Genomic DNA, 16,454 nt, shown 5'->3' on the forward strand with positions numbered 1-16,454 from the left:
CACTCAAAACACAAGATAGCATAAGACATTTTATTACAACAGAGTATATGGTCTCAGACTCTATGTTACACCTAACCTTTAAGAAACTATCCCTTGTTGAGTTTTTGTGTAGTATCAAAAGTGAATATCCACAGATATCTCAAAAGACTGTTAAAATACTCCACCTTTTTCAGCTACAGATCTGTGTGAGGCTGATTTTCTTCCTATGCTTCAACCAAAGCAACAAATCACAACTGACTGAATACAGAAGCAGGGATAAGAACCCAGCTGTCCTTGATGGTGGAGGTGGGGGAGCGGGGGATAGGTAAAGGAGATAAAGAGGTATTGGGCTGGCCAAAAAGTTTGTTCGGGTTTCCTGTAAGATGTTAAGAAAATACCTGAACAAACTTTTTGGCCAACCCAAAACAAACATCCAGTTATAAAATAAATAAGCTATGGGGATATAATATCCAGCATAAGAAATAAGGTCAATTATATTGTAATAACTTTGTATGGGGACAGATTCTTACTAGACTTATTGTGGTAATCATTTCACGGTGTATGCAAATGTCAAACCACTATATAGTGTACCTGAAATTAACATAATACTGTACATCAAACATATTTCAATTAAAAAAAAAGAAAAAAATTTCAAAAGAACCTTTAAAAATAGAAAGCAATTGTTAACAAGATATAGATTGATGCTATTAAAAATGTTCCCTCTCAGCTTTCAATATAATACAATGAAGATATATACAAAAATATTAAGGAAGCACATGGAAAAGATAGTGAAAAAATGTTTTTTTTTTTTGAAGAATGCAGCCATCTTTGATTAAGGTAGACGTTAAAGAGATTTGCAAAAATGTACAATGATACCACTCACCTAATTTTTTTATTTGAAAAATATATTTATTTTTCATAAAAATATGTTATTTATGGTAATAGGTAATTGGTTGATTGTGGGCTGCAGGAGAGACCCTCCCACGCTGAGCATTCAGATGACAAATTCCATCACCAGCCTTACCCTCTGGTGCAGGCGTTTGGGCACATTCTGTCCTTCTCTTTTTTGCTCTTGTCGTGACCTTTGTGTTCCTGGTTGAGTCGTCCTCCCTGTGAGTCACCTGCTCTGCCACTTGGAGCGTCTTTTGGGTTCCATGCCCAGGTAAGGCTGCCCCTGGCCAAACAGTGATCTGTGAGTAGTTTTCATCGGGGTCCCAGTGGCCCTCCTCCTCCCCCAACAGTGACCTCCTTCTCACACTTCCAGCCCCCTCACTTTGAGATCTCTATACCCCTGTGCCTCACTTTTCTCCTGTGATTTCTCTGTAATTATATATTTTTTCTTGTGTACACCTTTCTTTCCCCCTCCCCCGCCCCCAGACTCACCATCTGCTCTCGCTCTCTGTGCAACCTTTTGAAATCAATCAGATAAATTTGGGGGAATCCCAGAGCACTGGGGCTGATTTCCTGTTTCCTGGCTTGAGACCCCTGCTGCCAGAAAGTGCCACATCCAAGTAAACATGGCCAGATGGTCTGTTGCAGCAGAGGAGGAGTCTTGTAAAGCACTTTTCCAGGTTCCCTAGGGCCTGTGTGTGATACAGGAGACAGGAGAGATCCAGGGGTCCCTGGGTGCCTCTAGTAGGGAAAGTGCAAGGTATCAAAGAATTGAGAGGCAGGGGCCCTGCAATGGGGAGTGAGGCTGGGACCTACAGGATTTGCAATGCCAGGAGGTGAGGGGGGTGGGTGTTAGCGTTAGGGTTCTCTTCTCCCTTTATTCTGCCAATGAATTTTACATTTGTATCTTTGGACCAGATTTTTTATTGAGTGTGCCAAATTGGCATGCTGTGGGGAAATTAAGTTTCCTTGATTTCTCAGTGCTTCTGTAAAAAGCCCGAGCCTCCTGAGACACAAAAGTGTATACAGTATAAAGATAGGGGATGTTTGCTTTCACTTCCCCTAGAATTATTTCACTTTTCATATACCATAGGAAATAAATCTGTAGCTAGTTAATTGCTGTTTAATCCAAAAAGGTAATAAAACTTCTCATCTCCTGACATGGCCAAAGGGTTACAGCCAGGGCTAGGTTCCTAGGTTAAGTGCCAAAGTACCAGGGATACTGGAGCACTCTATCCCTAGGTATTTACATGTCAAAGGGGATGAAGCCCAGAACTTGGACACATCTTTAGTAAAAGCTGGAGACACCTGGGGTTTCTCTGCCTCTTGGAAAGAGGCATTTAAATTCTCCCAAATTAGGGTGAGGACCTGGATCTTTTCAGTCTTATCGCAAAGCAGCAAAAAAAATTTTTTCTCTTTTCAGGAGGAGAGCATGGCTGTCCTTGTCCTGTATGTAAACAGGGCAGAAAATCCATCATTCTTTCTCCTGTGTCTATAGGGTATAATCTGCCACTCACACAGAAAGATTTCATCAGCTCTCTTCTCGAGCCTGTGGGTCTGCATGTGGGGGAAAAATGCTGCCGTGTTGAGCTGGTTGTGAACATCAATAAAGAATTCTTTTCCCTGACCCAGGTGCTTTGTGTTTCTGCAATATTCATATATATGAAGAACATCACTCTGCAAGAGGGGGTAATATCTCAGAGCCTCACAGTACTTGACAAAGCACATAACTGGCACACATGCATAGAAGGTTAGCACAAATCTAGAAACGAGCAGGTCAAAAATTGAATTCTAAAAATTTCCTCCCAATATATTTGCATCCTTTCTCAGCAACGGCATCACCATTCACCCAGCCATTTAAGCCAGAAATTGAAGAGCAAGGCTTGATTTCTCTCTCTCAACCTCAGCTTCCAATTTACCAAGTCTCATCAACTCTACCTTCAACTAATCTTGAGTAGACCCTCTTCTTCTATCTCCGCTGACAGATCTGAAACCAGGCTACTATCAACTCCCATGGCACCTGCCCCCCCAAGGGGTTGCCCTCTTTTCATTCTTTTCTATTTCCAATTCATTCTTTATGTAACACCAATGTTGGTCTCGCCGTTTAAAATTGGATCACGTCACTTCACTGATTAGATCTCTTCAGTGGCTCCCCATTGCATTTAGAATAAAATCCCACCTCCCACATCTTGGCTGACAAGGGTGAACTGTCTCTAGCCTCCAGCCCCCTCTGGTGCTCTCATCTTACCTCTCGGGGGGCTTTTCTTCTGGCGTCTCTTCTTTGAGGTTAACCAGATATTTCTTTTTCTCTTCTTTCCTAAAAAGAAAAGATACAGATCATCTTTTATTAGCTAAAAACATTGATCTACTAACCTCATATGTCAACAATTTTTAGCTTTAACTTTGGGTCCTCAAACCACAGTGGCCAGGAGGCCATTGGCGACCTTAGGTGATGCTGAAATTCTAAAGTGGCAGAGGAGAGAGAGAAGTGAAGAAATGGAGACAATAAGTTTAGGTAACTCATTTCTAGAAGTTTGGTTGTGAAACGGAGGGGAGAGCTATGGAGGCTGCTGAAGTGAGATGAGGATCAAGAGAAAGTTCCTGTTATGAACTGTGATAGGCTTGGGCATTGGCTGAATGAATGTCCTTGTGAGAGGGAGATGCTGAATTCTCAGGGAAGAGAAGGGACCATGGATACTGTCAGAAGAGGTGGAAGGATTGCCTTGGAGAAAAAGAAGGAACTGGAAAGGAGAGGAAAGATGCAGTTGGGGTTTGCAGGGTGGGAGCAGGAAGTGACGGAACTCCCATCTGATTTTTTCTATGAAACAGGAGGAAAGGTCATCTGTTATGCAAAAAAGGGGGCAGTGAGGCATCAGAGGTTTGAAAAAAATTGCTCAAGGTTTGAAAGGATTGTCACAGGAAGTGGAGCTGTGACGCCGTGTGGAGGGGTCGTTTGTGCTGGAATCACGAAGACACAGTGGGTACGCACTGCTCAGCTGTGTGCCTCTCCCCAGCAGTGCCTGATTTCAAATGCAGTGTGCGGGAAGCAGACAATAGTTTCCTCGAACATCTGCCAGAGAGTTCTAGGAAAAGACAGAGAGGCACGGCAGGTGAAGATAGCAGAAGGTTACTGAAACGACGGATCTTCAACTCTGAACTGGTAAGAAGGGTCATGAAAGAAATGCAGATGATGGATTGGAGAAGAGAAAGGCCAGTGGACTGGTCACCCAAATGAGACTGAAGGACAGCTGCAGAGGAAACAAATTGTAAGGAAGAAATCAGGGAGGGATATTTTTGAATTCATGTTTATAGATTGGGCTGAGAAGGAGAGATCAGAAGTTGAACAATAGTTATAGAAGGAGCAAATTTCAAGCACTAAGTGTCAAAAAAAAAAAAAAGGAAATCTCATATTAACTATTGGGAAGTTGAGCCAGGTTTAAATGATGAAAAGGCCTGTGTATCACCTTTGGGTTTGGGAGGGCAAGAATGGGTGGGGAGAAAAGGTCACTGGAAATAAGCAGAAGAAGGATTTGAGAGGTCAGAATATTGGATGGGTCTGTTATCCACATGTACCTTGAAGATGTCCCGGATGATGGCAGGACTTGAAGTGACAGAAAGACTCTAAGTCAGCCTTGAGTTCTTCCAGGGAGCAGTGGGGAAGTCAACAGATAGTGATGAAAAGGGAGTGAGCATTTCACTTGAATGGCTAAGCCTCAAAGGAGGGGATGGGGAGCAAGGGGCCGGGTGGGGCAATGTGTAGCAAGGGGTGGCATCAAACCTGCCTTCAGCCACGGGGTGAGGGGCAGCAGAAAATATGCAGCCATGTCTTAAGAGGAAGCAGAGTCCTCTTGGGGAACCAACTTTCAGTTAAAGAGGGAAGTGTGACTAACCTTATAAGAAGTCGTGTGTGTGTGGGAGACCTCGATGGTTTCAGAACAAACAATTCCGATGGGTGCATATTTCAATGGCCCTAAATGCCTTCTCGTTTCCCTATAATTTTCATGAAGGCCTTAGAGGAAGACGCAGTGAATGGGAAACAAACTGTATTGGGCACGATGACTATAATCACCTAGTGGGTGCTTATGATAAGATGCAGCTCCAAATTCACCCTCCTGAGATCTTCAGGAGAAAGGCAATCCTTACCTTTCTTGCTGGGAGGTGCCCTGGATGCCTCCTGGAGCTCCTTTGGGTCACTTGGTTCAGGAGCATCGTCTCTTATCACTGACAAAAAATATATAATTCACTTTAGAGCTCAGCACAGGCTGACGAGAAAGTGCTGAGGGAGATTGGTGGGAGAGCCAGAGGGTGGAGAGCACCTACAGCACAGGTCTGGGGACTCGCCAGGGTTCCCTGGCTCTGCCTTGGTTTGATCAACTTGTGATTACTGCTACCTGTGTGATTATCACAGTGAACCAGGGAACAACCGCCTCGCAGAGGAGGGCTCAGTTTGAGCCCTTTAGAAAGGTTTCCCTTTCTCAGTGGAAGAGAAGTACAAAGGCTCTCAGCAGCTAGTGTGCGTGGTGGTCTTGAATTCTGACGGCCACAATGAGGATGAATGCTTTTGCCATATGAAAAGTACATGCTATTGCTCAGATGTCTGTGATGTGATCTTTCTAAACTGCTGTATCTGTGATTATTTCATCTTGAGAAATAGTGAAGGAGGTTAAATGCCCTATGTATTTCCACCTATTTGCTGTCGAAGAAAGCAGGGGTCAGCTTGTACTTGCCAGCACTTGCTAGCAGCAAGAATATACAAAGTCCCTCTAGCTTTTGCTGCACGAAGAAAGACAGAAGGACTTGAAGCCATGACAGATAAAGACCCATCTCACAAAAGGCAGTCACTTCCTTGTTTACACAAAGCTGTGAGATCTGTTTCAAATTCCATCTTACATAGGAATAGCTAACTGAGGCAGCTAGCAAGCAGTCGTTAGACTTTAAAAATGATTTATTTCATTTCAAATTATTTAAATATCTTAAAAATCCAAATGATGTAAAAATGATGAGGGTTGAATGTGAAAGTTCCCCCAGTCAGGGTGAGGGCTGGGAAGGAGGACCATCCGTGTCTGGAGCACCAATTCAGTGTTTTTGTTTGCTTTGCATTTTGATGCAGCAGTTTGGACCTTTACCTTCTTGAAGTGGCCTCAGAGAGTGGCTGAGTCTAATAGTCCTGCCATGACCCTTTCCCCAGGGTTCCCACCACATTGCCTCCTGGCAGATGAATGTTCTCCCTTTGCAGACCCCTTAGGGGTGTTTGGAGTCCAGGTCATGATACTGAGCAGGACACTGTGGGGCTCGTGGGCACAAAAGCCTTTCTGTGTCCCCCATTTCTTGATTATAGGAAATAGGCTTCATTCAGCCTCCATGACCTTCCCTGAGTTCCAACCAGCAGGTTCAAACAGATGCTAATTAGGGAAGGGAGGGGATGTGGAGACAAGGGAGGACCGGGTGAAAGAAACAATAGTGCAGCCTTGGGGCAGGGTCCTGGTTCCCCCTCAAGGGATACGCATAAGAGTAGCTTTGAGCTGTTTTGCAGAAACTGAAACCCCCACCAGGTGGAAGAAGTTAACGGGATGTTGCCCACAAGCACGCAGACCCCAGACCGGTTGAAGCCAGAAGGTTGAAGATGCTGACTCCCACTTACGTCACCACCAACCAATCAGAAGAAGGTCCACGAGCTGATCACGCCCCCTTTGAACTATTACTATGAAACTTCTCACTACCCCCTCCAAGTTGGGACACACAGTTTTGAGGGCACTAACCTGCTGTGGCCCCATTTGCCTGGCAAAGCAATAAAACTATTCTTTTCTGCTTCACCCAAAACTCTGTCTCCGAGATATAATTCCATGTCTGGGTATAGAGGCTGGATTTGGCTTCAGCTGGGCAAGTACTAATGGGGCTCCTGTCCCTTGCCCTCAGTGCCGTCTCCTGGTCCACCTTTCCCAGACCTGTCCCCCTCGCCCTCCCCAGGGACTCTCTCTCCCTTTCCAAGCTCCCGAGGACGGGCTGAGCAGCAGGATCTGGGCCAAGATGGTGATGGAGAGCAGAGAGGAGAAGCCCGTGCCTGGATGATCCAAATGGCTTCTCCTCGTGGGAGATGCGAAAGCTAAGGTGAGCCTAAGTTGTCCAAATCAAGATTACCTGGTACGGGGCCTGATGCAGCGCAGGACATCTCTTGAGTGTCTTCTTTATCTTTTATTTGGGGAATCAGGTTGTCACTGGACACTGAGTAGAGGGAGAAAAGGTATTTCAGATCCGAGGACCCAAGAGCAGGAACCAGAAGTGGGAGGAACAAGAACAATCTATTCCAGCAGGTAAAAATGATGGGCCAACCAAACACCAAGGCCCCTCGAGGGTGGGGGAGGGGGACAGGGAACAATTATTTCCTTTCTTTCTTTCTTTTTTTTTCTTTTTTTCTTTTTTGGCTGTGTTGTGTGGCTTGCGGAATCTTAGTTCCCCAAAAAGGGATCGAACTTGGGCCCATTGCAGTGAACGCGCCAAGTCTTAACCACTGGACTGCCAGGGAATTCCCCAATCGTTTCCTTTCAATCAGTCACTTACTAATTTAATAACGCAGACACTTTTTTTTTTTCCTTTGAAAATCTAGAAGATGGACTCTTCCATTGTTATTGGCTTTGGGGTTATGCTAACCTTATTTGGATGGTATTTTTTAGATGGGTGGAGAAAACATCTGGACCAAACAGGGCCCTTTATTCTCGGTATTGGAGAGCTCAGAACCCATGATACCATTTTTGACAGCGGCCAATAATATTCCACAGTTACATTTAATGTAATCAAAGTCCTTTATCCTGATGGTTGGGGGAGATAAATGACACAATTTTAGAAGCTAATCAGGTCCAGCAACCTTTAAACATTTTATCATCTTTTCTAATAATTTCAATAACCTCCAAACCATATAAAAATGAATATGGTTGAAACTGAAAGGTCCCTGTAATCAGAGGGTGAGCAGTCAGTAAGCACTGAGGGTGGGTGTGTTGCACAAGTTACTTTTCAGTTCAGAACAGTGCGTTTTGAGTGTTGGTTTGGCAGGGCTCTTGGACGTGACAGCATCAAAGTGGCTGTGGTGGCATCCCTGACAAGAGGTCCTGAGCCGTGTTGGTGCGTCGGCCCCCCTCTAGTTTTTTTCCTTGTCACTCCCAGTTCTTTTTCCTGGGGCTCCTGCCACAGCCCTCTTGGCTTGTAGGTGTGTGTCCTCCCTTCACAGCCACCTTGAGCTGGGCAAATCGGCCCCAAGCAACACTGCCTGAACAGGGACAGGGTAGCTTGGGCGTCTCTTGTGAATTTTCATCACTTATTTGGGATGTCAAGTTGTCATTGGTCATTGAAGACAAGAAGAAAAATCACAGGTTACAGGGACAGGGTGTCAGCGAGGAGAGTGGAAAAAATGTCAGGGGCGGGCAGAGTACCAAGGGCCAAAGGGCAAAGGATTGGGCTCTTCTAGGGATGAGAAGCAGGTGTTCTGGGCTCTGGGGCTTACCCAGGCCCCTGGCAGTGCCCACCACCCTTCTTGGAAAGAGCTGTGTATGGTGGTGCGTGCACGGGAAGGAGTAGATCAAAAAGACAGGACCCTGAGGTTCTAGGGCCACAGGCACCCGAGGCTGGGGCTGCACAGGTGTTGGACAGCGTCTGTTTCTCACCTGGAGTGAGCCTTCCTTCCTGGATGATTCCGGGGAGAGCCACGGTGAGGCCAGCAGGGCTGGGCTGCTCATGCAGGATCTCAGCGCTGGGCTGGGCAGGTGTTCCGGGCTTGCTGACACTGGGTGAGCAGGGCGGGAGGCTCAGTGGGGGGTGTTGGCAGGTGGGCAGCGGCAGCAGTGCCCAGGGGGAGCTCCTTCCTGCTGGGTTGGCTGCGGCTTCGAGAGGAATCGTTGTGATTCTGCTCCACCCTCCGTTGGAAATGACAACTGGGATTGGCGAAGGATCACACATTAGTACCTCGGAATTATTTGGAGAAGGGGATTTCTTTATACTTGACGTTCAATAGGACAAGGGCGTGGAGTCTTTCACTCTCTCACAGGTGCGTAGAACTGAATCATCATCACCTTCGTCCATTTGTGGCCCCTTTAGATTTTCTTTGTTTGATTTGAACATTTAGTGCTATAACAACTGCTTCTCACCTCTGATCTCATACCAAAGTGGTTTCACACATGAAGCTGAGATTGACTTCGTACCCAGGGATTTATTTTCTTTAGTGTTGGCTTCAGAATTTAGACAATTACGTACAATGCTATAATGTTAAATGTCATCCTTGTTTTAAGAAATAAATATCTCACATCTCCCTGGAGCAAATAAGAGACAATACAAATTCCTTCGCACAGTGTATTAGGACCTCTATATTCTGGTTTCTGCTCATTTCTGCAGACTCCGTTTCCATGCCTTCTTGCCTTGCACCCTGTGATCTGGCCACTCCAAACTTCTCTCCCATCCCCAATACCCCAGGCCCTGGGCTTTCTGCATGCCGTTCCCCTGCAAGGCCAGGGTCGGGTTTCTTTTATGATTCTACTCTATTTATTTCAGAAGTAAAGTTGTCTCAACCAGTGAACAAAAAAAGGAAAGTAAGGCCAGATTTTAGAGAGGGTCCCAGAACAAAATCACAGAGTTGGATCCAGAAGGATGCTTGAGCTCAGCCAGGCCGGGGGTGTGGGGTGGGTTGGAGGTAACTATCAGTGTGTGGGTCCCTCTGACTCTTAGATTTACTTAGCCTGGCCTTTGAGCACATATTTCTCCCAGCACTGCCCTGATCCTGCCAAGAGCTCAGGCCCACGTGCAGCTGTGCCTGCCTCGGGGAGGACTCTTCTCTTTTGCTGCTCCTTTAGCTCAAGGAATCATTTCTCCCTTTGAGGAGGAGCCTCTTAATGGGAAAATGTCAAAGACCAGATGACGAGCTGTCAACAGTGGTAACTCCACTAATAAGAATGTCACAATTCAGTGTGATCTACCGGTCCTTCCCTTGTTGTTCTCAGATAAATGAACCACGTACTTTGACTAAACTAAGTGATTTTACTGCCTGTTCCTCTTACTCTTGCTACTTTCTTCCCAGCAATGTCATTGCTCTTTTTATACTCCTTTACTTATGCAGCCCTTTCTCTTTCTCAAGGAACTTCATTCTCTACTTCTTTCTCATACCCTCTCTTTCTATCTCTATGTCCACAATTCCCCTTCCTTCCTCTTTAGCTACCTTTCTTCCCTCCTCTAGCTTTACAATCTGCCCTCCAGCTGTCCTCATTTAAAATAGTGATCATAATCTTGGAACCTGGAATTAGGAGACCCAAGTAGGACTCTTGGCTCTGCACTTAACAGACAAGTAACTTTGGGAAAGTTATTCTGAGCCTTAATTTCCTTATGTGTCGTATGGGGATAATAATGACTTCATAGGATTGTTTTAAAGATGACATAAGATAATCATATAAAGTGCTTGGGATAATGCCTGGCACATAGTAAGCACTCAAAAAACAAACAAACAAACAAAAAGACCCCAAACCAAACCAAACCAAAATAAACAACAACAAGGACCTACTGTGTAGCACAGGGAACTATATTCAATATCTTATAATAATCTATAATGGAAAAGAATCTGAAAAAGAATATAAATATATATATATATATATATATATATATATATCTGAGTCACTTTGCTGTACATCTGAGACTAACACAACATTGTATATCAACCATACTTCAAAAAAAAAGATACTTATTATTATCCATCCCTATCCATTTCTCTTCCTCTCTAGCTCTCCTTGTCCCTCTGCCAGACTTGGTCTCTGTCACTTTATGCATTCCTTTCCCTAGAGACTGTCCAGTATGCTAAATTGTACAATTTCCCCCCAACTCATAGAACAGGTAAGACAGAAATATTTGTGTCCTCTAGAAATTCATCTTAAAGAACCAGGGCCAGGGGCTGCTTTTCCTGCCACACTCGTGAGAGAGAATGGTCCATCTCTTCCCAAAGAGAAAGTGGGCAGTTCAAGTGCATATTCCACAAGGCAGAAAACCAGCCCAAACTTTTAGTGTAGCAACCTCTATCATGTTTCTATAGCCCCAAAGTTATTCAAGAAGCCTCATACCCCTTTTGAAGCTCTTGAGAGTCGTCATCAAGTTGGGGTATTCACTCAGGTTTATTCGGCTGAACAACAACTCCAGAAATGACAGACTAAACGTATTCTCCAGTTGAGTGAGGATGTTGTACACGACCCTGGATAAAGGGACCAGATTTCTACAGGCTTCCAGAGATTCCTTAAAAAGTGGAGTAAAGGATTATTATAAATGATTATAAAATGGAATGGAGATTCATTACACACTTGTGGTTTTCTAAGCTCTAAGAAAGTGATTTTGCTCTCTTAAGAAGGAATTTTGTGCAAAATGTCAATAGTCAAATTCTCTAACATAGAGAAATCACGGTTCCACATGTTTACTTTTGGAGCTTCATATATATTGGGATGGTTAGTCACAGGAATTCAGCATTCTTGAAAATAAGGCTCTTGTGAACCTTATTTTAGGTATATTTGAGGGAAGAGAGAAATGTTAAGGAAGGAAAGTGGAGTCAAAGGCTGCTACTGTGTAATTCTCCAAGGCTTTGGGCAGGACTCTTCAGCAATGGACCTAAGAGTTGGTCACAAGTGGCAATTCTGTGGATTGCTTGTTAGCCTCTGCTCTCTCTTTCCTTCTCTCTTGGACTTGAAATGGCCTACATGGGAAATCAGAGAAGTCCTCCTGATGAGAGGTTGGCCAAAAGGAGAAACATGGCAGGAGAGAATCAACTACAAAATACTTACTGAGAAATGACTAGGCTCTGTGAGCTTATCCGAGGGTACCTAGCAACAGATAAGACCAACATGGTGCTACCCGTGTTGGGGGAGGGGCACTGTCAGGTGGAGAAGATGGGCGTTAAATAATAAACACAAATTTAAAAAATACTCAATTCCTATTGATAGCAGTGTTATGAAGGGAAAGCATGGATTGCTATGGGGAAGAATAACGAGGGGGTCTTAATTAGATGAGTGGGCCAAGGACCCTCTCTGAGGAGTGACATCTGAGTTATGATCTGAAAAAGGGTTGGATCCAACCAGGCCAAGGCTGGGGGAAGATTGTTCTACCAGTCCTAGCATTTTTCTGGGCTTGGGGCTCAGGAAATGCTTTAAACAACCAAAATTATATGAAAAGAGTGCCATTTTTGTCCACATAGCCATATCTCCCACTGCCTGTCTTGCTTCACATCAGAATGGACTGTGGGTCACAAGCTCTTAAGCGTTGGGATGGTACCCTTAGTGGGTTGAATGGTGCCTCCTCATATCCAAAGATATGTCCGCTTGAAACCTGTGAAAGTGACCTTATTTGGAAAAAGGGTCTTTGCAGATGTAATTAAGTTAAGGATCTTGAGATGAGACCATCCTGGATTACGGTGGGCCCTAAATCACAGTGACGAGTGTCCTTGTAAGAGAAGAGAGAGGGAGAAGACACAGAGAGGAGAAGGCAGTGAAGAGATGGAAACAGCGAGTTAAGTGATGTTTCTGTGAACCAGGTTTACCACGGATTGCTGGCACCACCAGAAGACAGGAGAAAGTCAGGGAATGGACTGTCCCTCAGAGTCTCGAGAAGGAATCAACCCAGCCAACACCTTGAGTTTGGACTTCTAGCCTCCAGAACTGTGAGAGAACACATTTCCTTGTTTTAAGCCATCTGGTGTGAGGTCTCCTACCCTGGACACCTTCTTTCCCTGGTAATGACCATTTTTGTCTGGAACTTCCAAATTCTAGAAGCCCGGGGGTGTTGTGGTTTGAGACCTCAATGATCCGGCATCCTTGGTGGGGGCTGGGTTGCCATGGCAAAGCGGTCAATGTGACTTACCTGGTACAGGCTCTCGGTGATGAAGAAGTTGTCTCGGAGGCCTTCGAAGAAGGGAAATGGCTTGTTTATGGCATAAGCAATCTCCAGCTTCTGATGTATAAAGTGCTGTAGAAGAGCCTCTTTCAAGGCCCTGGTCATGGTGAATCTCCTACGGAAGATGCACAAGAAAAATAGAGAAGCAAAGACTTTGAGGAGTTAGGGGAGCTGCTCTCCGTGTTGTACAGGCATCTCGAGACAGGCATTCTGGTCCCAAAGGCATCCCTTAGCAATCTGAAAAGCCACATCTGCCAAAAAGACTCATGGGTATAGGAAGCAGTGACAATGCCCAGCAACAACAGAAGCTGAAAGTGACCAACAATGTGACACTGAAATCCCAAAGGGGCTGCTGGTACTAAATAGAGCTACTATTTACCGTGTGCTTCCTGCATGCCAGACTGTGTACTAAGAGTTTCACATGCAGTAACTTATCCAATCTTCACAAAACCCTTTCAGTTTGGATTGCACCTATTTATATTGTCAAGGACGCTGAGACATAGAGAGGTTTAATAACTCGCCCTAAGTTGCAAAACTTGGAAGTGGTAGAGAGGGACGAATTCCAATTTTCTGGTTCCAGGTGTGTAGTCTTAAGTACTATGGTCTGTGGCTACATTGAACTGAGTTAACCAAGATTGCCGGGACTCAGTTTAAGTATACACTAGCAATGCTCACACAAAAGGGAATGCTCAAAGATGAGTAGGAAGATGGAAATCTGATAATATTTAGAAACTTTATTAAACCACCTACAATCTCTGACACACAAACAGGCCTGACATAACTAAGAACATGAAGGATGTGAAAGGCATGATTAGCAAAGGTGACTTGACTGATTTATTTTATGTATCAATTTCACATCTCAGAACAGACATGTGTTTTCCATGCCCATGCGACATTACAATATTTGACCATTTGTAGGCCATGAGAAAATATCGATAAGTTATAATAGGAAGAAAATGTACCTATGATATTCTTGACAAATTGTCAAGAAAAGGGAGTCACTAACAAAAAATTCGATCATCTAGAGATTTTTTTAAAAACAAAACAAACATGGATCCCATTTTTCCAACTTCACTTTGTGTCGAAGAAAAAGTTGAACTGTTAATTAATGACTATTTCTAGGGATTTAATCCCAGTGGCAGATTGAGTACCCCTGTCTCTTTCTCCTCATTCCCAAATACTTAAGGTTAACAGAAAAAAATATACATTGTAAAAAACAATCATCCACAACAGTACTAGAAAACAAGAGAAGATGCCATAGGGGGTCTATAGTTGTGATGAAATCCTAGAAGATAGAGAACAGATGGGAAAGGAATCCACCATTCACCATCTGCATAGGGGAAGGATATTGCAAAGATCAGCACAGAGCCAGAAAACACCAGAATGGTCACATGCTAAGAAGAGGAAGGGGCCCTGGATGACTAATTATACTACAGCATTCAGAATAGAACATCCTCCGTAGCCCTCATTCTTCATCTGTTATGATTGCCAAGGATGAACATGAAGCACAGAGAGGTTAGGTAACTAGCCTGAGGTATTTGGTGGCAAGGCAGAGCTCATCTGACCAAAGTCCCATTTCTCACCAGTGCATTTTACCATGTCTTATATATGAGCATTCAGGTTTGTATTATGTAAAAGGGTCTGAAAAATGAATAGGCAAAGTCAAACATTCAGTACGAAAAACAAAGCAAAAGACATAAACAGGCAATTGAGTCAAATGCACAATGAATATGTAAAAAACATGGTAACTCACTAGTAGTCAGAACAGTGCAAACAAAAATAATTTAATAACGTTTGCCTATCAAATTGGTCAAGAGCAAAATAATAGCAATAATCATAGACAGTCCTGGTGAAGACGTAAATAGGTCCAAACTTTCTGGAGGTTAACTTAGTAATCAGTACCAAAAACTCTAAAGTATGTATTCCCTTGAGTCCTAAATTCCACTTCTGGGAATTTATTTCAAGAAAATTATCATGAATGTGCTTAAAGAAAAGATATTTAAAAGTTAATACACTCTAGAGGAAATTAAATGTACTCTCCTTATTTTCTCTTTCCCACTGGCTTCCCAACTACCTCTAGTCACTGGTACAATGAACAATGAATGAGTTGCCCTTTTGGGGCAGAGTGCAGGATCACTCTGCATGGACAAGGAAGGTACAGAGCAAATCTCAAGTTCCATCCACCATACCAGGCTAGAATTCAGGGAAAAAATAACTGAACTGTGTGTTTGCTCCCCCTTCTCATCCGTCTTCTTTTTAACAGTCTCCTATTAAATCCCATATCCCCTCTCTACCTCTTTGGAAAACATTATTTAACAAAGAAAGAGCCTCACAGTTTAAACTGTTGAGTTTCACCCTGCAGCTGCTGCCAGGACATTAACTGTAAAAGCCAATCACCAGAAGTGAATAAAGCAGCCGAGAAGAAAACCCACCTGGATGCTGAGATTGCTATCTGTTCCTGCCCCCTTTCGGGTCCAGGGGCTGCCTGGGGATGGCTCCTGGGAGACTGCGAGAAGGGCAGGGAGATACCAGTGGGCGAAACAGGAAGTCTGTGCTTTGCCGCACACGGAGAGGGCCAGGCTTCTGAGGAAAGGAAAGTGAAAGTAACTGGGCAGACCGCGCAGAGCTAAAGGCAAGGCCGCACGCGGTTCCTGCAGCCTCCCTCCACCTCCGGAAACTCGTGAGTTTCCCAGGGCATTTGGGGGTCGGGGGCGGGGGTTGCTGCCTATCGGGCCCATCCTGGGGAGGTGGATACAAAGGGGAGGAGGCAGAGGGTCCAGCCCCAGGGTCCCCGGGAACTGGGAATCCACCTTCTATTTGCCTCCTTCCCCACTTTTATTTCCCCAGGACTCGTCCTCCTTCTGTACTTTTTGGGGTGATGAAAATGAACCTAAACTGAATTGTGGTGATGGTGATTGTTACACGACTGAATAAATTTACTAGAAATCATCAAACTTAAAAAAACAAACTAAAAAACAAAGGGGAGGTGCGGTGACTCGGAAATGCCTGTACTTTGTCAGGATAATATTATTACCAAAGAAAATTGAAATCAAAGGAAACCTGAATATAAACTGAAATCATGCAGTGGCAGGCAGCAGAACTCCAGGCAGGAAAGTGTGTCAGAGCCAGGCTGGCAGCTGGGAGCTGGAAGTGTGTGGAAACTGGATCTAGGGCAGAGTCAGGGCCAGGAGAAGACTCTAGGGCAGCCACTGCGGAGAAGCAGGAAATGCCCCCTCTGTACATCCGATTAAAGATTTCTTATGTGCGTTGGCATGTAGGGTCTGTGAGAAACCCTTTCATGTAGAAATCTGTTTAACTTTATTTAAATCAATGATTCTCAAATGTATTCGATCCATGGGTTCCCCCACCAGGACACCTATAAGGTGTCCTATCCCTCAGAAAAAAAGATGGGAAGCACAGTTCTAGGGTCCAAGAATCCTTGAAACTAAGGCTAACCTACACGGGCAAGAGCTCAATTTTATTGAAGTATAAAATGCATTCAACTTAAGTGTGCATGCTGATGAGTTTTAACAAATGTATTGGGTTGTCCAAAGTGTTCGTTCAGGTTTTTTCAAAACATCTTAAGGAAAAACCCAAACGAAGTTTTCGGCTAACCCGATAATTACAACCACAATTAAGATATAGACCATTTCCATCACCCCAGAAGGTTCCCTTGTGCCCTTTGC

At 44.3% G+C, this 16,454-nt stretch overlaps 2 protein-coding genes across 27 annotated transcripts in view; one reads left to right on the forward strand and one right to left on the reverse strand.

Annotated features, from left to right (window-relative positions):
- The window catches only part of SP110 (SP110 nuclear body protein), a 42,605-nt gene extending 27,176 nt beyond the window's left edge, over nucleotides 1-15,429 (reverse strand). For all 8 annotated transcript variants that reach the window (XR_005020549.1, XM_036857177.1, XM_036857170.1 and 5 more), the window contains exons 1-8: nucleotides 15,201-15,429; nucleotides 12,736-12,883; nucleotides 10,956-11,124; nucleotides 8,526-8,792; nucleotides 7,009-7,092; nucleotides 5,014-5,091; nucleotides 3,119-3,187; nucleotides 1,004-1,153 (exon numbers count right to left, since the gene is read on the reverse strand). Coding sequence is in view for 7 of the 8 variants with exons in the window: in XM_036857177.1 (XP_036713072.1) it covers nucleotides 1,004-1,153; nucleotides 3,119-3,187; nucleotides 5,014-5,091; nucleotides 7,009-7,092; nucleotides 8,526-8,792; nucleotides 10,956-11,124; nucleotides 12,736-12,873 (955 nt within the window). In the remaining variant the exon portion in view is untranslated. The remainder of the gene's footprint in view (nucleotides 1-1,003; nucleotides 1,154-3,118; nucleotides 3,188-5,013; nucleotides 5,092-7,008; nucleotides 7,093-8,525; nucleotides 8,793-10,955; nucleotides 11,125-12,735; nucleotides 12,884-15,200) is intronic.
- Nucleotides 15,325-16,454, forward strand: part of SP140 (SP140 nuclear body protein) — a 77,678-nt gene continuing 76,548 nt past the window's right edge. For 18 of the 19 annotated variants that reach the window (XM_036857150.1, XM_036857154.1, XM_036857151.1 and 15 more), the window contains exon 1: nucleotides 15,349-15,448. The gene's annotated coding sequence lies outside the window, so the exon portion shown is untranslated. Of the gene's footprint in view, nucleotides 15,449-16,454 lie in introns of all 19 variants that reach the window. The other variant, XM_036857159.1, reaches the window with a different exon arrangement.

This window comes from Balaenoptera musculus, chromosome 7 (assembly GCF_009873245.2).
Source record: "Balaenoptera musculus isolate JJ_BM4_2016_0621 chromosome 7, mBalMus1.pri.v3, whole genome shotgun sequence".
NCBI lineage: Eukaryota > Metazoa > Chordata > Mammalia > Artiodactyla > Balaenopteridae > Balaenoptera > Balaenoptera musculus.